The sequence below is a fragment of the Podarcis erhardii genome (assembly GCF_964252035.2).
Source record: "Podarcis erhardii genome assembly, chromosome: 1".
In the NCBI taxonomy this organism is placed as follows: domain Eukaryota; kingdom Metazoa; phylum Chordata; class Lepidosauria; order Squamata; family Lacertidae; genus Podarcis; species Podarcis erhardii.
Window position 1 is genome coordinate 21,082,906 of NC_138497.1, and position 27,238 is coordinate 21,110,143.

Genomic DNA, 27,238 nt, shown 5'->3' on the forward strand with positions numbered 1-27,238 from the left:
GCATGAAAGCATGCACCCTACCACTGAACTATGGCCTTTCACCTAAGCAAGACTCACTTTGGAGTCTTATGTGATGGTGAGGAGATGGATAAAGTTCCCTGTCAAGTCTGGGCAATGGGCAGCAATGTAAAGCAAGTCAGGAATTGGCAGCCATGAGAACCGCATCAGCAAATAAGCACCTCTACCATTGGTGCCAATTTGGGTGAGATCTCGCCTGAAATCAGCATGATCCTGCCTGAAATCAGTGCTGATGGCGGTGGTGGTGGCAGGAGTGACAGGGTGGCTCTTCCTGTTTCACCTCAAGCAGTTAAACATCACCACTGCGTATACCAAGTCTGGTAGTTGGCCCAGCTAGCTCAGCATTGTGATAGCCAACATAGTGCTTTCCGTATGTTTTTGGACTACAGCTCCCATCATCCCCAGCCAAATGGCCAGAGATGATGGGAGTTGTGATCTAACAAGTTCTGGAAGACACATTGGCTGTCCCTCGTCTACACTGACAAGCAGAAGGTGTCGGGGATTGGACCCGCAAAGCAGATGCTCTGTCGCTTAGCTGTGGCCCTATAAATCACCACCCAGCCTCACAGCAGCATCTCTGTTAGGCCGTTGTTGCTTTTCTCCATTATCACTGGATTCTGCATGTGCTGCTGACATCACACTTCACACACTCATGCTAGCCCTGTTGCCAGGGGCCTTGGTATGTCATAGTAAGTGCCTTGCCTTGCTTTAAAAGCTTATGTAAGGTGAAACACTCCTTTAGGCACACACTGAATTTTTCGGAGGCCAGATGGATTGATTTGGTCTCTTGTGTCCAGCCCCTTCTAAGGGTCTTCACAATCTCATTCTTGTAAGTCATGCTTAGTTGGAAAGGATGTAGAAGAGTTATTCATGTATGGTGGTGAAACCAGGGCCACCAGGTCTCGAATCCAAGGACTTGCAACAGCTGTGTCTAACCAGCTTCCCATTTATAGGCAATTTTAAATTCCCACACAGGACCCACCTTGGGCAGTAGATAAGAAAAGTCAGGCTTGGTCTAACGACAAAGGTTTTGTGGAAGAATGGAAACCCTTTTGGATTAATTTAAAGAAATATTATTATATGATGAACACGTGAGCACGATTTGAACTATGAGCAACAGAAGGGATTAGAGGTTATGGTATTCTTGTTAAGGTTTAAGAGATAAAAGGCAGTGCAGCAGGGGGAAAGAAACAGAAACACCATGGGAATGGGGCTGGGAAGTTTTTTGGGGGGGAGTTTTTATTATGTATTGAAATGTATGTATGAAATATTGGAAAACTTCAGGAAAAAAATGAGAAGTCAGGCTTGGGACTGGAAGAGATGGGCCCCAAATTCCCCACTATAATTGGCCATCTTCAGCATGGGAATAAGAGTGATCCACCTCTTGTGGATGTTGCAGCAAGAACCAAACAAAGGTATGGGTGGTTATATACTTTGCAAAAAAAAGGGACGCGGGTGGCGCTGTGGGTTAAACCACAGAGCCTAGGACTCGCCGATCAGAAGGTCAGTGGTTCGAATCCCCACAACGCATTGAGCTCCCGTTGCTCGGTCCCTGCTCCTGCCAAACTAGCAGTTCGAAAGCACGCCAAAAAGTGCAAGTAGATAAATAGGTACTGCTCCGGCAGGAAGGTAAACGGCGTTTCTGTGCACTGCTCTGGTTCGCCAGAAGCGGCTTAGTCATGCTGGCCACATGACCTGGAAGCTGTATGCCTGCTCCCTCAGCCAATAAAGCGAGATGAGAGCTGCAACCCCAGAGTCAGTCACGACTGGACCTAATGGTCAGGGGTCCCTTTACCTTTACTTTATACTTTGCAAACTGTGAGTGCTTCAGTGGGATAGAGATGTGCTTAAATAACCGCTCACCGGCTCTGGCGGTGGGTGAGGTTTGTGGCCCAGGGCACAAGTTAAAATGAACAGGGCTATTTGCAATGTGACTCTTGTGTATTGGGGGCCAAGTGATTAAACATCCAGACATTAAAACGTACAAGCTGGAATTGTTTAGAGCTGATGACGTGCACCATTGGGAAATGAACACTGGTTGTGGGATGTGAAGCAGGGCCTTGAGGAATGGTTGGTGAGGACATGAGGTGTGGCTTTCAGATGTAGGTAGTCTTGGCGGCGAGGTGGCAATTTCGCGGTCTTGGGTGGCAGTTTTAGGCCTTGGGCAGAATCCTTTAGTCCAACAATCGAGGAAGGGATGTTGCGGTGACTCACCCCTTTCTGGGGTGGCGATATCTGGGTTCCCTGTTAGAAGGGTCCTGAGGGGAGTCTCTGACCACAAGCGCTCAGCAGTGGGCCATAGAGCTTCCCTCAGCAGTGCAGGGAGGGGGCCAGCTGTGTAAAAGCATGTTTTGCAGTGTCCCCATATTCCCTGTCTTGCCTCAGACTCCCAGCTGGGGGCTTAGAGGGATATACACCCAGTGCCTAAGCCAAGGCTTCCTACATTTGAAATTCAATAAAATTGTGGCCATTTTAATTCCAAAATATGTTGTCATGTGTTTTCCTTGGTCTGAGGTCTGGCTCCTGTGCCTGGGCACGCAAACCCCCCCCCCAAAAAAAACCCCAGCCTAAAATTTATCCATGAGCATCAAACATGGTGCCCTCCCCAGGTTGTTGACTCTCGTCATCTCTCACCATTGGCCATGTTGACTCCAGCTGGCAAGATTTGTAGGCCGGAACATCTGAAGGCACCATGTTGCCTAATCCTGCTCCAGCCCATGTGCTGCCTTTGTGACCTTCCCTCTGAGGAATGATATGACATTGGTGACATCTTACTGGGACTGAACCATTGTTGCAGTTGAGCCGCAGGTTAAAAGGTTTCCCTCTTGATCTCAAGCCGGTTTAACCAAATTTTAGAAGTCAGGGCAGGGCAGGGAAATGTTGTTTCCATACCCTTGGCAATGGAGAGCCAGCAGTTTAAATATTAAGCCACCATGAAAGAGGTGGGAAGGGACAGCCGTGGTGTGTAGTTAATGCAGAACTCGAGAGGAATTGTGACAGGTGGGGAGAGGCTCAATATTCTTACTGTCAGCGTTTCAGAAAGGTCTGAGGCCCTGTATTGCAACGCAAGGGTTTAACGCTGTCATGGGCAGCCTGGGGATTTCTCTCTTTTCTACTCTGCCATCCTGCTTGCAATGAATGAGCAAGAGAAGAGAGTGTGTTGTTTGAAGGAGAAACATAAGCTGGTCCTTGTCATATGGATTAAACCTCTCTGTGGGAACTCTGGGTCCTGCCATGGCTTCAAACCCAGAATCCTTGGTAACTTGATAGGAATGTAGGAAGCTGCCTTTATACAGAGACCACTGGTCCATCTAGCTCAATATTGTCTGCACTGACCGACAGCAGGGCTTCAAGGGTTTCAGGCAGCCCTACCTGAAGATGCCGGGGATTGAACCTGCAACCTTCTGAATGCAAAGCAGATGTTCTGCCACAGATCTAGGGCCCTTCCCCAGATCGTGCTCAACAAGCATTTAAAAATGGAGAAGGCATCTGTAGTGATAGCTGAGCCTCCCAAGATAGTGGAGAGGTGTTTCTCTGCCCAGTTAGTATTAGAGTGGCATTCTGTTCCCCTTTCCCATCACCCCAAAAGCTCAGATGGCACCTTAGAGCAGGGGTCAGCAAACTTTTCCAGCAGGGGGCCGGTCCACTGTCCCTCAGACCTTGTGGGGGGCCGGAATATTTTTTTTTGGGGGGGGGGGAGGAAATGAATGAATTCCTATGCCCCACAAATAACCCAGAGATGCATTTTAAATAAAAGCACACATTCTACTCATGTAAAAACGTGCTGATTTCCGGACCGTTCGTGGGCTGGATTTAGAAGGCAATTGGACTGGATCTGGCCCCTGGGCCATAGGTTGCCTACCCATGCCTGCCCCTCCCCGAACCACATGCTGCACGTCAGCAGGCTGTCTGCCAAGATGGACCTGATAAATCTGACTTCAGCAGAACAATGACAGCAGATTATGTAGCTGCAAATATGCATAATATAATCAAGTAAATACTTCATCACAAGGGCATTAAGAATAATGCAACTGAGGGTCAAACTAGTTACATGAGTGCATAGCAGCCATGTGGCTTCACTCTTTCTTTCTTTCTTTCTTTCTTTCTTTCTTTCTTTCTTTCTTTCTTTCTTTCTCCCTCTCTCCCCCATAAAGAAAATGGTCCTCCCTTCAGTGAGCCGCTGTCTTGCAACCATATCACGTGAACTAGATATATGTAGAAGCAAGCAATCCAGCTTTATACACTGCAAGCCAAAACCTCGCCCAGTATGAGTGCAAAATGCAACTCCCTGTTCCCTGGCCTTTAGATGTGACACATGTGCATTCTGTAATTGAAACTGCACTTGAGTGCATTTGTCTACCTGTTTTTAAACGTGTTTTTAAACCTGCAACCCCCTTTTCTGTAGGTGAAGCTGGTTAGCATTGATGCAGCTGAAATAGCAGATGGAAACTCTTCCATGGTCCTTGGCCTGATATGGAACATAATCCTGTTTTTTCAGGTAAGGAGCAAATGGTAATGTAATGTTGTTACATGTTGGCTTTTCCGTTAAACCTTTCATCAGAATACAGATTTGTTATGTCTAAAGGCTAGGAATGAAACAGATTTGTTTCTCCCATGTACCTTGCTTTGTGTCGGGTCTTCGTTTTTCTTGCATTAAAGACTCTGTAAAATGTATGAACAAACCTGGATAAACCGAAATAGATGAAACACCTGGGCGTCATTGCACTTTCCTCCCCCCACCTTGCAGTCCACTTCATTGCCCTTGCAAATGGATTTCTGCCTCAAAGTACTTGAGTCCAGCCTGCCTTGTGTGCATGTGGCTGCTGGCCAGAACCCAGATCAGAAGATCTTGTTTTCTATTTTTGTGCTGAAAACACTTGAATGCTGCTTTGTGCATTTTTAGCAACATGGGTCTTAAGACCTGAGTCCTGAAACGAGGCTTTAAAGCCCTTTAATATGCACTGCTTTCATGTACTAAGATGGAATCTGATACGGATTTCAACGCTCTGGGAGCCTTGAAATGCCAAGAATTGAATGCAGCCAGTGAACTTGACCATTCTCAAAAGTCTGGTGCAGATGTAACCTAGTTCAATCTCTTTAATTATGGATAAGAGCAGACAATGGGCTAGCCCTCTACCTACCCACCCACACCCACTTCTCCTTCCGTGGGCAAATTTTGAGGGAGGTGCAATATGGAGGGTCCTTCATTGAGTCTGCAGCCATTACACACAAACACACTTTTTTCCCTCTACAGCAGCTTTACACCCAAATTAGGCTCCTCTCCAGGAAGCGCTTAGCTTAGGATCCAGTAGATCCATAGGCAGCACGGTTCTGCGCCCACCCTAAGCCTGCCATGTCCCATTTCAGGGTCCCCCGTTGGCTACCATATCTTGCCCACCCTTTGCAAGATCCTTTGCGGTAGGGTTGGGCGATAATCAGGTTTTCAGCGTTGTGATATATCACCAGCTAAACATTGCGATATACTGATATATCACGATGTCTGAAGTAAGGATGGAGCTATCTAGGGGCATGGTTTCCCCCTCACCATGGTTTCTGCCATCGCCTGATCTTGTGATTCGCTGCCCCCTGCCTGAGGCAGGGGAGAGCTTTGTTGGCAGAGTTAACAGGCACTGCCAGGATTAATAGAAGCACCGGCTGGCTTTACGGTTTTCCCCACATTGTGATTTTTGCATCTCTCTCTCTCTCTCTCTCTCTCTCTCTCTCTCTCTCACACACACACACACACACACACACACACACACGATTGGCGATATATTTCCAGGTCAATAGTTATGAATCCAATACGACAATGTGGACTTCAAATCAATTTGGGACAATAAATCGATATATTGCCTAGCCCTACTCTGTGATGCTGCCCCCTGTTGGCAGAGCCAGGCAGAGGGCTAGTAAAAGGTAAAGGGACCCCTGACCATTAGGTCCAGTCGTGACCGACTCTGGGGTTGTGGCGCTCATTGGCTGAGGGAGCCGGCGTACAGCTTCCGGGTCATGTGGCCAGCATGACTAAGCCGCTTCTGGCGAACCAGAGCAGCATACGGAAATGCTGTTTACCTTCCTGCCGGAGCGGTACCTATTTATCTACTTGCACTTTGACGTGCCTTCGAACTGCTAGGTTGGCAGGAGCTGGGACCGAGCAACAGGAGCTCACCCCGTTGCGGGGATTCGAACCGCCAACCTTCTGATCGGCATGTCCTAGGCTCTGTGGTTTAACCCACAGCGCCACCTGCGTCCCTAGGCAGAGGGCTACTTCCACCGAATTCTAGCCACCCTCCCCAGCACTACTACCTGGGAGGTTAGGATGGTGCTGTAGGCTCATATCCAAACATGTCGATATTTTCTTTTACTACTGATTAGTGTAGGGAGTGAGCTGGGGGCAGACAGTAAAATTGGTTAAAGCGAGAACCCCTGTAGATTATGAACAATTCTGGGATTTTTCAAAGTCACTTACATGGTAGCTGTCAAATTCAAGGAGCACCTGACTAATAATGAGATTCAATTCCAGAAGCAAATAATAAAAAAGGGAAAGGAAAATGCATGGAGTGATTCATAGCAGACAGCTGTCTTTATGACTGCTTTGTTGGGAAGTTGCAAAAAATGAAATCCTGTGTCGCCCTAATAACGATAACAACCCTGATTTCAGGATTAAATCATTTTAATCCCCAAAGGAGGCTGATTATTAGGCTACAATAATATTTGTCATTGTATAATAATATTACAAAAAATTATTAGGTGGTAACCCTGATCTCTGGCTTTTAGCACCATGCTGAATTCCTTGTTGTTATTATCTCCAGGAGATGTTTTTAGATTGGGTTGCAGGTGGCTCTTTATTAGAAAATGCCCTCGTTGTGCAAGGCATGGCACCCCATTTTTACCAAGCCATTTGATTCCCACTGTCCTCCTCTAACGCTACTCTTGAGGGTAGTACGCAAGGATAATCTGAAAAACCTGGGCAGTCTAATTTGTGCAGTGAAACAGAACTTTCAAAACCATCATTGGATACAATCCTATATACCCTTTCACAAAATCATTCCACTTCTTGTTCTTTTATTGTATTGCTGCTGCTTCTTTGGCGATCACTCATAGCCAAGTAAGATTGTCTTCCATGAAAACAGTCTTAACAGTGAGTCTGTAAGTGACTGTGGAGGCCAATTCTGGATCCACACGTCCTTCCACAGTGGGGACATAGGTTTCCAGGTGGGAGTTGATCACGGTGAGGGTTTGCCAAGCGTGCCTTCCTCTTCGCTTGTTTGTCCCTTGTGTCCTGAGTTTGTGCTTCTTCAAAGTCCATGACACCTTTTGTAAAGGCTGTTCTCCAATTGGAGCGCTTGCAGGCCAGTGTTTCCCAGTTATCAGTGCTTATGCTACATTTTAAGAGATTTGCCCTGAGAACATCTTTAAACCTCTTTTGTAGTTCACCAGTATTTCACTTTCGATTCTTGAGTTGGGAATAGAGTAGTTGTTTTAGAAGATGGTAATCAGGCATCCAAACAACATGACCAGTCCAACAAAGTTGAGGTTGAAGAATCATTGCTTCGACACTGGTGATCTTTGCTTCTTCCCGTACACTGACATTTGTTCGCCTGTCTTCCCAAGAGATGTGTAATTTTTTCCAGAGACATTGTTGATGGAATCTTTCAAGGAGTTGGAGATAATGTTTATAAGTGGTCCATGGTTTGCAAACGTACAGTAAAGTTGGTAGTACAATGGCTTTGTAAATGACCATTTTGGTTTCTCTGTGAACGTCCTTGTCCTCAAACACTTGTTGCTTCAGTTGAGCTTGCAGAGCTCAGGCGATGCTGGATTTTGGCATCAGTGTTGACCCTTGTGGAAAGATAACTGCTCGGGTAGGAAAAGTGGTCGACATTTTCCAACGTTACACCATTAAGTTGAACCACTTCCCTGTTACTCAGAGAAGGTGTGGACTGTTGGATTATGATGCTCTATAGAACGACCACAAGCAAGCACCTTGTTTCATGTGCCTTGGGATCTGGATATCACCTTTTGAGAGCCTTCAGAATTTAAGGAAGGACACTGACATCTATGGGCCATTTCAGGAGACTGGTTAATTCCTAAACTAGACCTTGATGGCCTATGGGAGAGCCCATCAAAGTGTGCCAAGTTCCTCCTAGTATTTTTAAAACTTTTAAAGTGTCGCATTGATTTCTGAAAACTCCTGGAATAGTTTCTCTGCTTAAAAGGCCAGAGATCAAACGACGAGTGCCCAAACCATTTAAAATAGACACATTGGAGGTTTTTAAACAGATATCCATCTGTCATGGATGCTTTAGCTGAGATTCCTGAATTGCAGAGAGTTGAACTAGATGATCCTTGGGGTCCCTTCCAACTCATAAGAGTCTATGGTTCTATGAAAAGCATTGACATGGTCCTGAGCTTCCTTCAAAAACTATGACGTCTCCATACAGCATTGTTGGTGCAAACAGGTACAATATAAAAGCACAGTACTAGTGAAGCCCTATTCATCTGCCAACCTCATTTGCCCAGAGACACTTGTTTCAGTTTTAATATCAGGCAAGGTGGAGGGCACAATCCACATGCAGTACTTGGCCTAGAAAATCTTGTTGGCATTCCACTTCTCAGGGTTACCTTTGATGGCCAACCTTCCCCTTCCCTCTGAAAGTCTGTCTCCCTTTGCACCTATACTTATAAATTAACGTATGTCATTGTTATTCAAATTTGCATCATGGCCCTGTGCCTCAAGCCTTTTGAGGGCCTAGCAATGCCCTCTCCTCCGTGTAAAGCCCACCATCCCCTTCTAGGGAATCTGGAAGCTCATAGAGAGTTTCAGGTGAAGAATCCAAATTTCAGATTCAGGTTAGAGGAAGAGGAATCACAAGTGGAGAGAGTGCTGTTGTGCTCATGTCGTGTTTGTGGACTTCCCACAGGCATCTGGTTGGCCACTGAGAAGACAGGATGCTGAACAAGATGGGCCTCTGGTCTGATCCAGCAGGGCACTTCTTACACTCTAGATTCCAGTATCCTCCCAAATGGAACTGATGAAAACATGGTGGTGGTGGTCGTATTGATATATTTTCTTGGGCACCTGGAATTCATCATCCCCAAATATACTAGAGGATGCAGTCAGTCAACTAAACAAAATCCAGCTTGAACACTTAAAATCTTTTATTTCCCCTTCCCCCACAAGAAGGCCAAATCCAACTGGCATCATGAGCGTCTCTTATGTCACCCTCTTAGCCACACAATTCCCATCCAAAAATTTCCGACACTGCTTAACAAAGGGCCAAAGTAGACATGATGATAATCGCACAGCTGGTAGCTTTTGTGATTGTTCTTTGTTCAGTTAAATAGCAACCACACTCATGGGCCAGTGTGTGTGTATGTGTGTGTGTGTCCAGATTAGGACTGCAGCTGGTGATAGGTGGAGAGAAGGGAATTTACCCTTTGCTGCCACCAGGGTCCCAATCCAAATTCAATTGACCCCCCTGGCAGCTACTATTTACTAAACAAAGGACAATCATGCTTACTGCCAGTTGTGTCATTGTAGCCGCCTCTAGATTGATCCAGCCTGTTTCTTTAAAAGTGAGCCAAGTTTTCAAAAACAGGAAAGCAGATCCTCCCAAGTCAGCAAACCCAGCAGAACAGCTCTCCTACCCCCAACTCTGCCCCTTAAATCGGAGAAGCTCGAGATGTTGCTGGACTCATATCTCCCATCATCCTTGACCACTGGCCATGCTGGCTGAGGAGTCCAACTACCTCTGGAGAACCACAGGGTCTCCACTCCTGCCCTATGTGCTCATATATAACCTAAGTAATAGAATTGTAGAGTTCGAAGGGACCACTAGGATCATCTAGTCCAACCCCCTGAAATGCAGGAATCTTTTGCCTGACATGGGGCTTGAAACCACAACCCTGAGATTAAGCTTTACCAACTGAGCTATTAAGACAGCATAAGTCATGTCTATGACTGAACTCTTTAACTGTCCTTAAGAGATCAGGATGTGATGTCTGCACTCACCCAAAATGACTCTGGATTTTTCTGTTATCTCATGCAAAGGAATTCCTAATACTGGTTTTGCTGATGGGGGTCTTCTGGCACCACAAGATCAAATGACTGAGAAGCAAGAATTCGCTCTTCTCTCCAGCACTATATGGTTCATTTGCCCCAGTCTGTGCCGCATCCCCCAGCTGCCTATATGTTCCTGAAAACTCTGTTGTACTTTTCTTCTCGCCATTTGATCTCTCTCCACTGAGAGAATTGCCCCTTTGCATTCTAGCATTCTGTGTCTTCCATAGTTTATGGGGAAATCCATTTTGTCTATACAAGGAGCAAGGGACATTTTTGGCTCCATGGGCGAGATCCTCTCAGGGTCAGCCTCATGGGCCGCATTTGACTGGTGAGCAAGGCTGCACCCATGACATCACAGTGATGCCATGAGCAAGGTGCTTTGAAGTCCCAAAGTCAGGACTTCCAAGCACCTTTCAAAGCAGTCACTTTGGTGAATGTTAGCTGTGTGAGCGGTCTCCTAGCAACTCTCTGCAGCTTTAGCAAACTGCGGTTCCCAGGACTCTTTGAGGGAACCCCTGACTGTTGAAATAGCATAAGAGTGCTTAAAATGTGCGGTACGGATGTGACCTTTCTTCTTGTGGTTCTTGTTGCTATACCAGAACATAAGAAGAGCCCTGCAGGATCAAATCAAAGGCCCATCTTAGCACTCCTGTTAACTGCAGTAACCAACCCAGAGGAGCTTAGGGGAATCTTGCAAGCAGGACAATGACACGATATACGACCTTAAGACATGTGGGCCATATTCATTCCATTACAGGATCCTTGCCTTTAGAGCAGGAATTGGGGGGTGGGGGACCTGTGGCACACCTGATACTGTGGGACTCCCAACTCCCCCCAGCCAGTATGGCCAATGGGCAAAGCTGATGGGAGCTAAAGTCCAGCCACATCCCTGATTTAGAAGTTGCTATGCATTTTTACTCCCTGTGTCTGGAATGCAGCGGCCGAGGCTGCTGGCTCGAGTCTTGCCATGTGTCTCGCCGAGGGGCAAGTGCTCTTTCAGATAGCATGAAACCGGGCCCCAAGTCAACGCTGCCTTTCGCGCAGGGCTAGCCGGCATGACAGGGCTGTTTGTGAAGTTTGGAAGCGGCTGCTTGCCTGAAGAAATGAATAGGCTTGCTTGTCCTCGAGGCAGCATGACAGAATGATGGATTCTCTGCTCTGTTTTTCTGACCCTGGCTGCTGCCTTCCCCCCACCCCCTGCAACAGATTAAAGAACTCACAGGCAACCTCAATAGGAACTCCTCGTCTTCCAGCCTGTCGTCGGGACCCAGTGGCCCTGATTCAGACACCTCTCATCCCAACACGCCTAATGTCGAGAGAAGTATGTCTGTCTCGGTGAAGGATCAGCGAAAAGCAATCAAGACCCTTTTGAACTGGGTCCAAAGGAAAACAAGAAAGTAAGCCAACTTCTCTCCCCCCCCCCCTTAAAAGTCGCCGCAAATCCCACTGCCAATCAGATGGAAGAAGATTTCCATTAGTTATCTGTGTGATAAAATGGATTGGATGCATTCAAAGTGGATTTGAGGGCAAGCAATAAAACAGGCTCTGTAATTTTGCCTGTATCAGCCAAGGAAGAGCTTGGGCTATGCAGCTGGGTTTTTCCTGTCCTTCCTGTTTCACAGTTCTGTGTTTTGTGTCAGTAATAAGACCCTATTCCGACTCTTCTTTGCAGCGTACGTTGCCTTGGGGCGATCCCAAGTATAAAGATGTGCTCATGGCTGGCCCTTTCATTAGCTGACATGAGGCACAAGGCCATCTCCCAGCTAATGTAATAATGATGATGATGATGATGATGATGATAAAGTTTTATTTATACCCCACCCTTCTTGGTTTAAAAACCGGGCTCAGGGTGGCTAACAGGAAATATAAAACATTGATTAAAATACGACTTAAAAACAGCATAAAACAGCATAAAATAAAAACTTAAAATGCAGCATCAATATCAATAGATATCAATAGACCAGGGGTAGGGAACCTATTCGGCCTGGTGGGTCAGATCCCCCCCGTCCCCACCACAGGTGGGACAACCCACCTGTGAAATCATCAATGGCATCAGGTGACCGACAGGTGCGCTGTCCTGTCCACCTGTCAAAGTTTCTCATGCTGCGCTTCCCAAATGCGCAGTGGTAAACGGGTTGTTGGATGCTTGGAAAGTGATGCGCATGGGGCTTTGGCAGTACTAAGTATAGGGCTTGGCTGCATGATCAAGCTCCCCGCAGGGAATTTGCTTGTGAAAGCTGTTGATGCGAGGTGACTTCAGCCCTGCTTTCTATAGGGATCGATTCTGTGGTTCAGCTCACCTGCTCCAGATGCATCTTTTATCTGCTCCACATGTATAGGTGACGTCACGTGTGGGGCACGCGAGTGTGGTTTTGGGTGGGTGGCAGGGACAACCTCACGGCCAAACTGGGATGCATGCCAAGCCAAATTTGGCTGGAGGTTCCCTACTCCTGGTGTAGACTGTATTGAGCTAGATAGACCAATGGTCTGCTTTGGTCAGCTTCCTACATTCCTTTGCTGACAGTTACCATTTGCCAGGCAAAAGCTCCCACTGTAGTCCTCTGAGGGCAGGCAGCAGGGCTAAGCAGCTGGATCTCTCTCACCCCATGATGGAGGAAAAGGCACCTTGTCTACAAAAACTCCCTCTTGTGAATGCTTAGAGTATGATGCATTCCCCTAAAGCTAGGAAGCCTTTGCACTGGAATAATTTTCTGTTGTTACGAGAGTCTTGAACATGCCAATCTCCCTGTATGGATTTTCATACCACCTCTCTCCTTGGTACTCTCACCTCCAGGTATGGGGTTGCCGTTCAGGACTTTACCAGCAGTTGGCGAAGTGGCCTGGCTTTCTTGGCGGTAATCAAAGCCATAGATTCGAGCTTGGTAGATATGAAGCAAGCTTTGGAGAAATCACCCCGGGAGAATTTAGAGGATGCATTCACTACAGCACATAACCACCTAGGTATTCCAAGACTTCTGGAGCCAGAAGGTAATTTGTTCATACCTAAATGTCTTCTGCAGGCTTTTGGGATTTACAGGCTGATCAGTGGGGCCTTGTGATCATTACATTGTTTTATCTTTGTTTGTAAATCACTCTGAATTTTTTCCAGTGTCATATATTTTTTTAATGAAATCAATAAGTAAAAGGAAATAAATTTAGATTCATCACGAGACAATATGTGTGTCTCCCCAGACATCATGGTTGAGTCGCCCGACGATCAGTCCATTGTGACCTATGTGGCACAGTTTTTGGAACATTTCCCAGAGCTGGAAGGGGTACGTATGTTCCTTCACTTCGCTCTTTGAATGCTTCTTTCCTGTAAGTGTAGTTAGGTCACTCTCATCGATAAGCACCTCCTCCACAGTTAGGAGGAAGTTGGGTGATTGTTTCCCTCACCTGGTCTCCTTTACTTTACTTTACTTCAATTCAGTTGCATTTACTTCACTAGGTCAACCCAATTCCCAACAATATGGACAGTGGGCAGCAAATGTGGGTGGCTTTCCTCTTGTCTCCCCACCCCCTAGATTGGAAATGGCAAGAATCAAAGAGACACTGTTGGGATCTTGACTCTGCATGAGCAGTTCCTGAACTGCACCTGAGAAACCTGGAAGTTGAGAGGGCTGCAGGTATATCATTAGATGTTCATCAACTAAACACTCCCATAACTCAAGGTAGGCCGCCCAATGCATCTCTGCATAAGGTGGCTTGGTCACTTCTGACTATTGCAGAGACACAGCAGAAACGCCCTCTGCCCTCAAAGGAGACCAGCCATTGCATCTCTGCATGTGAGTCACTGCTCTTGGTTTGCCTCCTTACAGTTGGGAAGCACACAGCAATTCAGGCAGAGATGTCTTACTGTTTCCTATGATGATAGCAAGTCTTTGGTGGGCTGGTGGAAGCGTGGCTTAATTGTTTCGACAACTACCTTGCAAAAATAAATATTACAGTGGTACCTCAGGTTACATAGGCTTCAGGTTACATTCGCTTCAGCTTACAGACTCCGCTAACCCAGTAATAGTGCTTCAGGTTAAGAACTTTGCTTCAGGATGAGAACAGAAATCGTGCTCCGGCAGCACAGCAGCAGTGGGAGTCCCCATTAGCTAAAGTGGTGCTTCAGGTTAAGAACAGATTCAGGTTAAGAACGGACCTCTGGAACAAATTAAGTACTTAACCCAAGGTACCACTGTATTTATCAAATGATGATGATGGTGATGATGATTTATTTAATGTTGTATAGGAAGATTTTTCAGATCCAGACAAGGACTTTGCAGCTGAATCTCCTTTCCACATCAAAGAGACACCAGGGGAAGAAAATCAAGGGAAGGTTTTGATTTTGAATGAGAGTGGGAAGCACACCTATACCGGTCACCTGGACAGAAGCCAGTCTTCACCTCCCAAAATCTATATTCCTGGTTCGCCCCTTAATCCAGAGAACCCAAGTTTTCATATGGCAAATGAGGAGATTAATGACAATCTGCAGCAGCAACTATCAGATCATTCAGAGACTTCCACAGAAGAACCTCAGAGGCCGAGCTCACTGCCAATAACAGAGCCTGTTGATTATCAGTCCAATTCTGCTGCCGACATTCTTGCCAATAATGTAAACGGGTCTGAAGGGGATCAGCTGAGTATGTCCGATTTACCAACCCAGAGCGATGACCTTCTTCCGCCAAGTTCACCTCCGTATCACAAACATTCTGTTGAACCTGCTGACTCTTCGGGAGTCGACTCCGAAGAATTCAGCAAGAACAAGCCAGCCATTGAAACTAAAGACTCACCTGATGGAAAGGCTTGCTCATCCCCTCTACCCGAAAACGTACCGGAACATCTGACAACGGAACTTGAACATCCAATTCCAGCTGCTGATGAGCAAGATAGCACAAAGAAATATATATTAGAATTGTTGAACAAGGAAATATCTAAGCTCCCAGAAAAATATGACCATGCAATGCAGTCTTCTTCCACAAGGGAAGGACATGCTACTCACCAGGAAACTGGTGGACCTGATTTCAACGATAATTCAGAAGAATGTTACCCATTGGAACGTTTTTCTCCAGTTAGAAACACTCCCAAGAGCCTAGATATTACTCATGAAGACAGCTCGGTGGGTGAAATGATGGCAAACCCTTCCAAAATCTCCATAATCCCCCATGACCTCTTCTATTACCCCCATTATGACGTTCCCATATCGGACGTCTTGGATGCTTTTGCTACACCCGGCGCAGACCCCACCCTCTCGGAAAACAACAAGATCTGCGCCGAGCTTTTAGTAAACTGTTTGGCGGAGAAAGAGTTGCTTGACCAAAACGCGGAGAAGGATATTTCAAAGGCAGGCCTACACACGAGTAATGCAGCACCAACACCCTTGGATGATAAAAGCCCGGAGAAGCAGAAAAAAGATGCCCGTGGTCACACCAAGGCTTCCCTTAACAAGGCTGCTGCAGAAGGGAAGAATATGATACTCAAAGCAAACAGCGTGGATTCTGCTCACTCAGATGTCCCTGTGGTACGGTTGGTTTTTTCATTTACTTGTTTTCTTGTCCCGAATTCTTCCCTTGCACTGGATGCCATCTAAATTACTATAGAGAAGCTTACACCATAGTTCCTTTCCTGAGGGCTCTGGTGACTAGTAACTGCTTGGGTTTATCCCCCTGGTGTTGCACCTGGAAGTAGTCTTTAAATGCAGAGATGGAGAACCTGTGACCTTCCAGGTGGTGTTGGGACTCCCATCAGTCCCAATTATTGCCATTGGTTGGGGCTGATGGGAGTTGTAGTCTGGCAACATCTGGAGAGCCCCAGGCTCCCCACCCCTGACTTAAATGCTTATATTTAAATATCTGGGATCAGGCCCATTGACTGGTCAAACACACACTAACCATATTGGGTGGTTGCTGCTCCCATGAGAGTCAGGGAACTTGTCTTCTACCAATGTGACTTCTTGGCAGGAGTAGTAGATGGTACTGCAGGATGGTACTTCAGTTTAGATTGTGAGCGTCTGGAGCAATGCAGTATTTTCATGTGGTATACTATGGGTTGTGTCCAACTAAATCCTACTCAAAGTAGACCCATTAAAATCAGTGGTCGTGACTAACTTAGGTCCATTGATTTCAATGACTCCACTCCGGGTAGGACTTAGTTGGATACAGCCCTATGACCCAATTTGGTAGCCATTAGAATAAGGTGTAATATCAGCCTAAAATGAGAGTTTAATTTGGACTCGCTTCTGTTTGGCTTGATGTATTGTCCTAAGAGGTTAGCTCTGTTTGGGGAAGTGAGATCTTCTTCAAGTGGCAAGTCTCCCACTGTACGTACTGATCCTGCAGCTGTGTTCATAGATGTGCTTGCGTTTTGTTGGGCGTTAGAAAATCCCAAGGGTCATTTCACAAATAACACAAGCCCAGATTTACCATGCAAGTGTACTCTCAACAGGGAGCTGTAGCCAATCCTGCCTTTTCTTGTGGGTTTGCCTCTACGGTGCCCTTGGTTTCAAACACCTATCTTTCACAGTTGCACTTTACATTTTGAGGTGTACACCTAAACACCAAACATAAGGTTGGATCCAGACTAACTTAGTTGCACTTCATTCGCTTTGACATCAGTGGAACATCAGTCAGAATTAATTTGCCCTGTTGATTTCAAGGAGGCTAAAGTTCAACTAAATTAGCCTCGATGCAAACCATGATGTGTGAAGCAGCCCCGAACCTGGATACTTGGTTGGTTACATTTCTCCTTCGCTTTTCTTGAAAGTGCCCCAGGCATCATTAGGCAGTGACACTGTATACATTTACTTGTTTAGGAAACAGTTGTCAAAATGAGAAGATCAACTTAAGGATGGACAACATGTTCTGTCCACACATAACCCCACTTCGTTCAGCTTGTTGTTTTGGTATCGGTCGAGCCCTACTTGCATTCTGGCACACTAAAACACCCTCTGAGACAGAGGTCGTCAACATGGCAGCCCTCAGATGCTGTCAGACTCCAATTCCCAGCAGCCTCAGCTAGCCTAGCCAATGCATAGCAATATTGAGAGTTGGAGTACAGCAACATCTGGCACCATATGAGTTGTGGAACCCAGTATGTGAAATTATCTGCCCCAGAAGAATAAATGGCTTTGTACTTCACAATTTTTCCATTGCCACCTGAAGATTTCTTTTTCCAATGAGATTTTAAGTTGTTTGTTGTACAGAGTTCTTCTAGTTGGTCTAGGCTTCTACATGGGTATCTCAGTGTTAAGATCGCTGCCTTTTGTATTTTCAGTGACTTTTCGTTTGATTGTTGCTTATTAGCCACCTTATTTTGTAGTGCTCGGGAGACGGGCAGAAATCCTTCCCTCCACCCAGCTACCCACCTCTGTAGCTATTTTATTTTGATGATGTTTGCCAGCTTCCTGCCACTTTGGGCACCTCTATTTTAGTGGGCAAAATAGAAATCCCTCTGTCTAAGCATGTCTGTGTCTAGTTAGCTTGCTAGCTAAACAAGCAAGTGAATGTAGTTTGCCAATATAAAGAAGAAAAAAGGAGCTTCAAAGATTAAATAGGCAGATCTTGATAAACTTGTACAAAACTCTTGCTTTTTAAAAACCTGAATTATCATCATTTTAATTTTTAACAGATAGTGGTAAACCAGTTTGATACTGCGGCTGAAGAAAGAAAACTGCCAGAAGAAAGGAGCAAAAAGAAAGAGAAAAGGAAGAACAAGTCAATTTTTCAAGGAGAAAACAACCCAAGTCCGAAAGCTGGCTCCACCCGGCTACTAGATAAGCTAGAGGAAGAATCCACGGACCATCAGGGGCTTTCGAGGTGCTTTCCGTTTGCTTCTTTGGTTCCTAAACACAAAACCCGTCTTGCCACTTTTTCTTGTCTGGTTTCCAGGCAAAGCTTATTTGCCTGCCACGTCTCATATTTTGCTGGCCTTCTTGGCTGCAGTCCTGGACAGCCATAGCACAGGCAGGGGAGGAAAAGTCCAGGCAGCCGGATGCATTTGGGAAGGGCGAGGTGCAGCCAAAATCTAAGCACTTCTGCGACCTGCTGGGTGATCAGCTCCCATAAGTGCCAAAGTGTGTTTAAGCCCCATTGGCTTCAGTGGAAGAATTTAGCACAAACATGCTTCGGTTCTTAAAGATGACTGATCTCCAAGCAGAAGGAGCAAGTCGGTTCCCCCACCCACCTGCCCGCCCCTAAAATTGGCTCTGGAGGGTCAGGGGAACCCCCAGATCAGCACACAGGTGGAGAAAAGGGGGTCTCGTTTCATCTGGCAAACTGAAATACTTGCGCAGATGGAACAGTTGGATGAGCACTGACTGGCAGCAGCTCTCCAGGGTTTCAGACAAGGGCCATTCCCAACCCTATCTGGACATGTGAGGTTTGAACCTAGGACTTTTCTGTGTGCAAAGCAGATACTGAGCTATGGGCCTTGACCCATCTCTGCAGTAGCACTCAGTGGGAGGCTACTAAATGTTGTCTAGATGAGTTGTGGGACGCGGGTGGCACTGTGGGTTAAACCACAGAGCCTAGGACTTGCCGATCAGAAGGTCGGCATCCCCACGACGGGGTGAGCTCCCGTTGCTCGGTCCCTGCTCCTGCCAACCTAGCAGTAAATAAATAGGTACCGCTCCGGCAGGAAGGTAAACGACGTTTCCGTGTGCTGCTCTGGTTCACCAGAAGCGGCTTAGTCATGCTGGCCACATGACCCAGAAGCTGTACGCCGGCTCCCTCGGCCAATAAAGCGAGATGAGCGCCACATCCCCAGAGTCGGCCACAACAGGACCTCATGGACATTTACCTTTACTTTTAGATGAGTTGTGCATGTGGAGAGGGAGGGAGAGAGAGAGAAGAGACTTTGTGGGGGACTCACAGCTGAATATAGGATTCTGATCCTGTTCTTCCAGAATCATCATTCAGTACAATGAACCAAACTGGTTAAACCTTGTTAGCACAATGGGGAGTCTCGAGCAAGCTTTATGCATTCAAGTGATATTGTTTTATATGTATTTTTAATCTGTTGGAAGCCGCCCAAAGTGGCTGGGGAAACCTAGCCAGATGGGTGGGGTAGAAGTAATAAATAATGATGATGATGATGATGATGATGATGATGAAATTATGTCTACTGTATTCACCCAAATATAAGCTGCACCTTTAAAATAGGAGGAGGGAAAGAAAAAAGTACCCAAATATAAGCTGCTCCCTTCCTTGCTCTCTCCCTTCCTGGCCTTGGATGCAGATGGGGAAGTATGCGCAGGGCAGGCGCCACTTCACCACGCTCCTGGTGCTGTTTGCCCCACACTCCTGGCTACATACCATAATGTTGCGAATATAAGCAGCACTTTTCACGGTCAGAATTGGGGGGGGGGGAGGAATGTGGGTTCTATTCAAGCCAATATGGTATTCTCCCCACCTATTCTCCCCATTTATTTGCTTCCAAGAATGTTTGTCCTACCTAGCAAGTTCACTGGGCCACCTCAACACCATTTCCTTATCCTGCTCTATAACCCCCAGGAAACTATTTTGGACGTTCCTCCTTTCATCCCTTAACCCTCACTGCCTTGTCCTCTTCTCCATAAGCTCTGCTCATTCTGGAGAGAAAGGGTGTGGACAACAGCAAGTTCATGCTTCATCCCTAGATGCAAACTTGGGAGTCTGGTCACTTTCTCTCCCAGAACTATGGTTTCTCTACAGTGTTGCATATGAATTTAGGCTGGTATTGTAGTAAATGGGAATGCTGGTTGCAGAGGAGTTTGAGAACTTGGACCTCGCAGGAGATAAATTTCTTTGGACGATACGGTGTTATGCATATCTTGAAACTGGGGTGGAGAAGAATGTCTAGCCAGTGCACACCTTGCAAAAGTTTTAGAGCTGGGCTGTCTTTCCAATCAAGCTTCTCTTCATTTAACCTTTTCAGGGTCAGCCACAGCGATCCCAATGTCGTTTCCCAAAGATATTTAGAAGAGTCGACCAGTAAGGTAAATATATGCACGTCTCTCTCTTTTGCATAAGCATTCAAAAGCAAACTAGTACAACATGGCTTTAAATAATTCTGGTTAGCCAGCAGTTAGACAGTCAGTGGCTTTTAATCTTTCTGTATGTGGGGGATCTATTTTCTGTCACCCTGAGTTGAGATCTGTCTTGAACTGAACTGCTTACTGTGCTCCAGTATTGATATGTGTCTGCTCTCACCATGCATTTAGCAGACCTGTTGTTGTTAAGATAAGATCGCAGGAGGAGATCTGCTGGATCAAGCCAATTGCCCACCTCCCAGCCCTACCTAGAGATGAACCAGGGACCTTCTCATGCAAAGCAGATGCTCTACCACAGAGCTATGACCCTTCCCCATGTTTTAGGTTCTTTCAGCATGTTCTGCCATGGGATTTGTGGCGTTACACTCTTGCTTTTCAATATGCCTTCCCCTTGTCAGTGCCGTTAAAACAGCAGGCTGGCTGCCTGTACACTAAGATGATCATTGAAGCACATTCCCCAAGTCTTCCTCTCAAATGAGGTGTGGTGGTGACTACTGGGGTCTCCTCTCCAAAGCGTCTTGCATTTTTGGAATTAAGTTTAAAATACTAACAGATGCGAAAGAAAGGGGGGGATTTGCCCTGCCAGACTTGAGGTTATATTATGAATCTGCAGCCTTCTGCTGGTTGAAAGACTGGTTTTTGTTAGAGAACACCGATGTCCTAGATCTGGAAGGGTTCGATAACGCTTTTGGGTGGCATGCGTATTTGTGGTATGACAAGGTTAAAGTTCATAAAATGTTCAAAAACCATATTGTTAGAAGAGCAATCTTTATGGTCTGGACAAAATATAAAGACTTATTGGAGAGCAAAACACCAAGGTGGCTTTCACCGGTAGAGGCCAAGGCACGTAAGAGACTTAACATGGAGGCCTATTGGCCAAAATATTGGGAATTAATAGAAAAAGATGGTGACAATTGGAAGCTGCAGAGTTTTGAAAATGTAAAAAGCAAGGTGCGAGACTGGTTGCATTATGCCCAAATTTGGGAAATTTTTAAAACAGACAAAAAGGTTGGGTTCCAGGTGGAAAAATCGAAATTAGAGACAGAATTGTTAGAACCTAAAGACAAATTACTTTCAAGAATGTATAACTTGCTGCTTAAATGGAATACACAGGATGAGACAGTCAAATCCGCCATGATAAAGTGGGCACAGGATATTGGACATAATATAATGTTTGAGGACTGGGAAAAGTTATGGACCACCGGATTGAAATTCACGGCATGTAGTGCCCTGAAAGAAAATATTATGAAAATGATATACCGGTGGTACATGACCCCAGTCAAGCTTGCTAAGATATATCACCTGTCTGATAATAAATGTTGGAAGTGTAAAGAGGCGGAAGGGACGTTCTTTCATCTCTGGTGGACATGTCCGAAAGTGAAGGCCTTTTGGGAAATGATCTATAATGAATTAAAAAAGGTATTTAGATATACCTTGCCTAAGAAACCGGAGGCCTTCCTTCTGGGCATTGTAGACCAGAATGTGGTAAAGAAGGACAGAATTTTTTTTATGTATGCTACAACAGCAGCAAGAATTCTCATCGCAAAGTGTTGGAAGACACAAGATTTACCCACACTGGAGGAATGGCAGACGCAGTTGATGGAATATATGGAACTGGCGGAAATGACTGGCAGAATCCGAGACTTGGGAGAAGAAAAAATGGAAGAGGACTGGAAAAAATTTAAGGATTACTTGCAAAAATACTATAAGCTCTATGAATGTTAAGAAAATGCACTTTTTAGGAAATACTAGCCCCAGCAATGGTAATTAGGTGAAATGAAAACTAAGGTACAAGAAAAGAGAGGTGAAATTAAGGAAAAAATTTTATTGCATTATGTTTTAACTATAACATATAAGACTATGGTTACAATAACTTTGATTTTGGTAACATGAAATTGAAAGGTACAATAAGTAATGAATTGAAAGATATAAAAATGAATTGAAAGATACAATAAGTAATGAAATAAGATAACAATATAGTTGAAGACTTCATATTATGAATATTGGGTTACAAATATATTGAAATGGGTAATATGACAAAATGAAAGATACAATAAGTGATGAAATAAGATAACAAAATGCTGAAATTGGTATTATAAATAATGCAGATTCGGGAAGATGTGGGGAAGTCCAAAAGATCCTGTAAAAGAAATATGTTTTATGAAACTTTTGTATTTTATTTTTTGTTCTTTTTTATTCTGTGAAATTAATAAAAATATTTAAAAAAAAAAAAAAAAACAAAGCGTCTTGCATTTTTGAAAATGTTTAATCTTCCGGTTTAATCCTTTTATCCAGGAGTACGATATCATTCCATTTCGTTTTGCCAAATCTTCTTATCTGAAAAAATAAAGCCTTTTTACAGTCCTGAAAACTACTACAAGTCACCACATTCAAATGATCAAAACAAAATAAAAAAATTCCTTCCAGTAGCACCTTAGAGACCAACTTAGTTTGTTCTTGGTATGAGCTTTCGTGTGCATGCAGTTCCTCAGATACACTGAAACAGAAGTCACCAGACCCTTCTATATAGGGAGAGGGTGGGGAGGGGTATTACTCAGAAGGGTGGTGGGATTGGGTGATTGGCAGATAGCTGTGATGAGCCTGTTGATGACTGTTAATGACTGCAATTGGTCTTACAGGAAAAAGCAAGGGGTGAGATGATAAAACATGATAAAGCTATTTTTAGTAATACCCCTCCCCATCCTCTCACTATATAGAAGGGTCTGGTGACTTCTGTTTCAGTGTATCTGAGGAACTGCATGCACACGAAAGCTCATACCAAGAACAAACTAAGTTGGTCTCTAAGGTGCTACTGGAAGGAATTTTTTTATTTTGTTTCGACTATGGCAGACCAACATGGCTACCTACCTGTTCAAATGATCAGTTACTGATTTAATGGCAAAAGATTTGAGCTCCGTAACAGCTTACAACAATCCCAAATACTTAACCCATTTAGGGTCTTAAGATCTGTGAAAGTTTGGGTACTGCGGTGTGTTTCATTTCTTGTTTTGTTCTCTGCTGCTGGCTTATTGCTGTGTTTAGATTTCATGGTTTTCATTTTTTTTTAATTTTACCATTTCCCCTTGATTGTAAGTTGTCCAGAAGACTTTTATTACAGTGTGGGATATAAATACTGTAAATACACCTGTTATATCTTTTACAGTCCAGGCTATTTAATTAGATTGTTGTGACAATTTGGATTTGATTATTTTCCAGGAACTTGGCAGCACTGATGTTCCAAAGAGCATGGCTACAAGTGAAATTGCTAGCTCCTCTTCCAGGTGGGCACTTAGCCTTCTTTCATAAGTTGAGCCTCAGGGTGAAGACAGACACCAGCTTTGACTGCAAGCCTCGGTTTTGCAAAGGATAAGCTACAGTCAAGAGCTGCAAGTGGAACTGTGTGTCTTTACCTGCCATACACCTTATGTTAATTGCCATTAGGTATGGGGCAGGTGGGCGTGGCCTCATGAGCCAAATTAGGACCCTGCTTGGCCTGATTTGGCCTATGGGCTGGAGGTTCCCCACACCTGCAGTGGAGCCTGAGGACTACCGTATTTTTCGCTCCATAAGATGCACCTGACCATAAGACACACCTAGTTTTTAGAGGGGGAATGCAAGAAAAAAAAATTCTTTAAAGGGAGTGCTGAGCAGAACCGTGTGGAGTGTGTGTGCGGCGCTTGCAGGCTTTTCCCTGAGGAGGGAGAAGAGCAGCCCGTCACGCTCCGTGCAGCTCTTTAAAGGAAGCGCAACTCCCCGCTGCCCTGAAGAGGCTGCGCGCGGCTAAGCCAGAAGCTAGAACAGCGAGAGGGAGCGCTGCGCAGAGATCCCTCTCGCTGTTCTGGCTTCTGGGATAGCTGTGCAGCCTGCATTCACTACATAAGACGCACACACATTTCCCCTTACTTTTTAGGAGGGAAAAGGTGCGTCTTATAGAGCGAAAAATACGGTATGTCCTGGTTGTTATTTATTCCTTGTTAAGCTTTCTTTTCCCAACTCCATGTTGCCTCCCTGCACATGCACACAGACACCAAGACTTAATTTAGATTAATGCCAATCAGAGCAGCAGTCTGTCTTTTTGCTTCTTCCTCCATAAATTACCACGTGTTCCAGTGCTATGTAATGATTGGTAATTCTGACTTTGCATTTTTACTACCCACTGCTGCACCTGCATGTTTATTTATTTTACACTTGAAAGACCCATTCCAGAAAAGATTTTCTACTTCCTGTCAAACACCGATTGTAGGGTAACCCCTACAATCTTTTTGCCCTAGCAGCGTTGAAAATCCGGGCAAGTGTTATTAAGGAGATTGCATTCGATTGCTTTGGGGATAATGATTAATGATTTTGTCTGTATTAAATATGTAAGTTCTTAATATGTTAGATGTGACTTATGCAGTATTTCAAAGATATAGGTTTTATGTATGATTCCAGGCAGTAACGTGATTTTACGCAGTATTTTGTATTGTTTTATATTGCATTTACAGTGGTACCTCAGGTTACATACGCTTCAGGTTACATATGCTTCAGGTTACAGACTCCGCTAACCTAGAACTAGTACTTCAGGTTAAGAACTTTGCTTCAGGATGAGAACAGAAATAGTGCGGCAGCAGCGGGAGGCCCCATTAGCTAAAGTGGTGCTTCAGGTTAAGAACAGTTTCAGGTTAAGAACGGACCTCCGGAACGAATTAAGTATGTAACCAGAGGTACCACTGTATTTATCTTCTATGCGAATGGCCTATGGCCCAAGCATTAAAAAAACTGTCTCTTTTTTTTAAAAAAAAATTATTTATACAACAAGAAAGAAAAAACACACAAAAAAACACAAATACCAAATTACACACAAATTACAAAAATAACCATAGACACATAATTTTCTTGGCAAACAATAAAACATCTATTGGTCTTAACACTAAAGACCCAACTTCCCGTCTATTCCAAATTTCAAATTCATATTACTTATTGCCAATACGCATTTTTTTGATAATTAAACTTATTCTCAATAAATCTAATTTCTTCTATCTACCTAGCAACTATTACTGAAGTTCCTTGAATGCTGCAACAGAATTTAAACTACTATATTTATTTTTCAGATATTCTTTAAAAACCTCCCATTTAGAAACAAATTCCTGTTTTGATTTATTCTTTATTTTTTCTGATAAACCATCTAATTCGGCATATTCTGTCAGCTTTTGGATCCAATCTTGTATAGAGGGGATTTCATTACTCTTCCATTTTGCTGCTATCAAAACTCTTGCTGCCGCCGTCGCATATAAAAAGATACACTTCCTCTTTTGTGGAATATCCAAATCTGTTATTCCCAGGAGGTAGGCCTCTGGTTTTTTTATTGAAAGAGATCTTTAGCATTTTTTGCAGCTCTGCATGTATACTCTCCCAGAATACCTGTATTTTTCTACGTATCCACCACATATGGTAGAATGTTCCTGAGTCTCCGCATTGGAGAACAATTACTTGACACATTTTTATACATTTTTGAAAGTTTCCATGGTGTTAGATACCATCAATGTTGCATTTTTTGAAAGATCTGTGGGCCACCTTTTCCTGCCAAATGGCATTTCAACGTGACGTAACGAAATTTCCATTATTTTTAAAAATGATTATCCTAATAGAGAATAGCCAGCCGAATTAATTAAAAAATCTGCCATTGTGGGCTAAAAAATAGATAACAGCAACTAACTAATTCAGCAGGCTCTAAACTATCCACAGGCCAAATGAAGTGAAGCAAACCAAATGCTGTGATGCATTAAACCAATGAAACTAGCTACTGAAAGCTCCAATAATCAGGATTTTCTTTTCCTTGGACCAGGAAGGATAGTATTGAAGGTGTCCGGAGTAGAAGTGGCTTAGTGGATGGGGTGGAGCCTGGCATGTGAGTCGCTGCTGCTTAGTGGGAGGGAAAGTGGTAAGGAGGTCCTTCCATTGGCAGGAAGACTGGATTGACTCTGATGATGTGTTTGCACCACGCCTGTCTCCCTGCTGCCTTGCCTCTCTCTCTCCTGGTAGGCAACAGTGACCCACCTGCTAGGAAGCTAGCATAATGTCCCCATCCCAGTGAGCTGCTTCTGGCCTGGTGGATCATCGTTGGAATTCCACAAGGCTCCCTCTCTGCAGTAGCTGCCCACCTGCAGACAAGATACTCTGAGACAGGCCTCCAGTGACTATCTTTCTTCTTATTCCTTTGCAGGAAGAGAAAAGACCTTGAAAAGAAAGACTCTTCTGACCAGGCCAGCGGGCCTACACCCTCTCCGCGGACAGACCAGCCTGAGCTGTTTTACTTCATTGTTTTCCTCTGGGTGCTGGTCTACTGCTTATTGCTCCTTCCACAGCTGGTTAGCAGCCCCCTTTGATCCCTGTGAGTGAGCCAGAATAATAAAAGATAGCGGCTTGATGTTCTTTGTTTGATGTGCCCCTAAATGCGTTTCTTCAGGAGGTAGAAATGTTAGCCAAAGTACAGGACTCCACACACCCCTCCCCTGAATTCAGAGCTCGTTCTTTTACTCAGGTGGCTTGTTACATTATGAAGATTCAGCTCACCTGACTTTGTGTACATATGGTATATATTTATATAGATAGGTAGGTAGAGATTATATATATCGAGAGAGAGAATGAAGTCATTGGGATAATTAATTAATACTTGCAATTTTTGTATGTCTGTGCCTTGCTTTATAGGATGTTAAATAAAATGAATAATCTCTTAGGGAAAAGATCCTAGATTTAGAGAGTTCTAGTCTTCAAAAAGAATCATTCTTATACTTCGGATTTTATCTACAGCCATGAAATCTGCCAAAAATATATATGTGTGTATTTTTTGTGTTGCCTTTTCAGTAGAAATTTTTGATTGAAGAAAGTTGTCCTTCCTCCATAAACTGAAGCAAGATGTAATTATTTTATTATCTAACACGTGCAGCTAGAGCCAATCTAAGGCTGCAGTCCGGTACCCACTACTGAATTCATTGGACTTACTTCTGAGTAGACATGTATCGGATTGCACTATATAGTCTATGCTAGAAGAATCTGGAATAGCTCCAGAGAACTTTTTTAAGAAGTATGTGATATGACTCAAGACCAGAATTTAACCAATTTTTAGGTTAATGTATATGGGATTGTGAAGGAATGTCAGACAGTGA

The 27,238-nt window shown here is 44.5% G+C and overlaps 1 protein-coding gene across 3 annotated transcripts in view; it reads left to right on the forward strand.

Annotated features, from left to right (window-relative positions):
• Positions 1–26,499, forward strand: part of CLMN (calmin) — an 87,203-nt gene extending 60,704 nt beyond the window's left edge. For 2 of the 3 annotated variants that reach the window (XM_081859804.1, XM_081859805.1), the window contains exons 5-13: positions 4,424–4,516; positions 11,288–11,478; positions 12,876–13,069; positions 13,274–13,356; positions 14,319–15,587; positions 17,693–17,880; positions 19,979–20,039; positions 23,310–23,374; positions 26,296–26,499. In XM_081859804.1, the coding sequence (XP_081715930.1) occupies positions 4,424–4,516; positions 11,288–11,478; positions 12,876–13,069; positions 13,274–13,356; positions 14,319–15,587; positions 17,693–17,880; positions 19,979–20,039; positions 23,310–23,374; positions 26,296–26,458 (2,307 nt within the window). In that variant the 3' untranslated portion in view covers positions 26,459–26,499. Of the gene's footprint in view, positions 1–694; positions 848–4,423; positions 4,517–11,287; positions 11,479–12,875; positions 13,070–13,273; positions 13,357–14,318; positions 15,588–17,692; positions 17,881–19,978; positions 20,040–23,309; positions 23,375–26,295 lie in introns of those variants that run through there. The other variant, XM_081859806.1, reaches the window with a different exon arrangement.
• Positions 26,500–27,238: the final 739 nt, after the last annotated feature.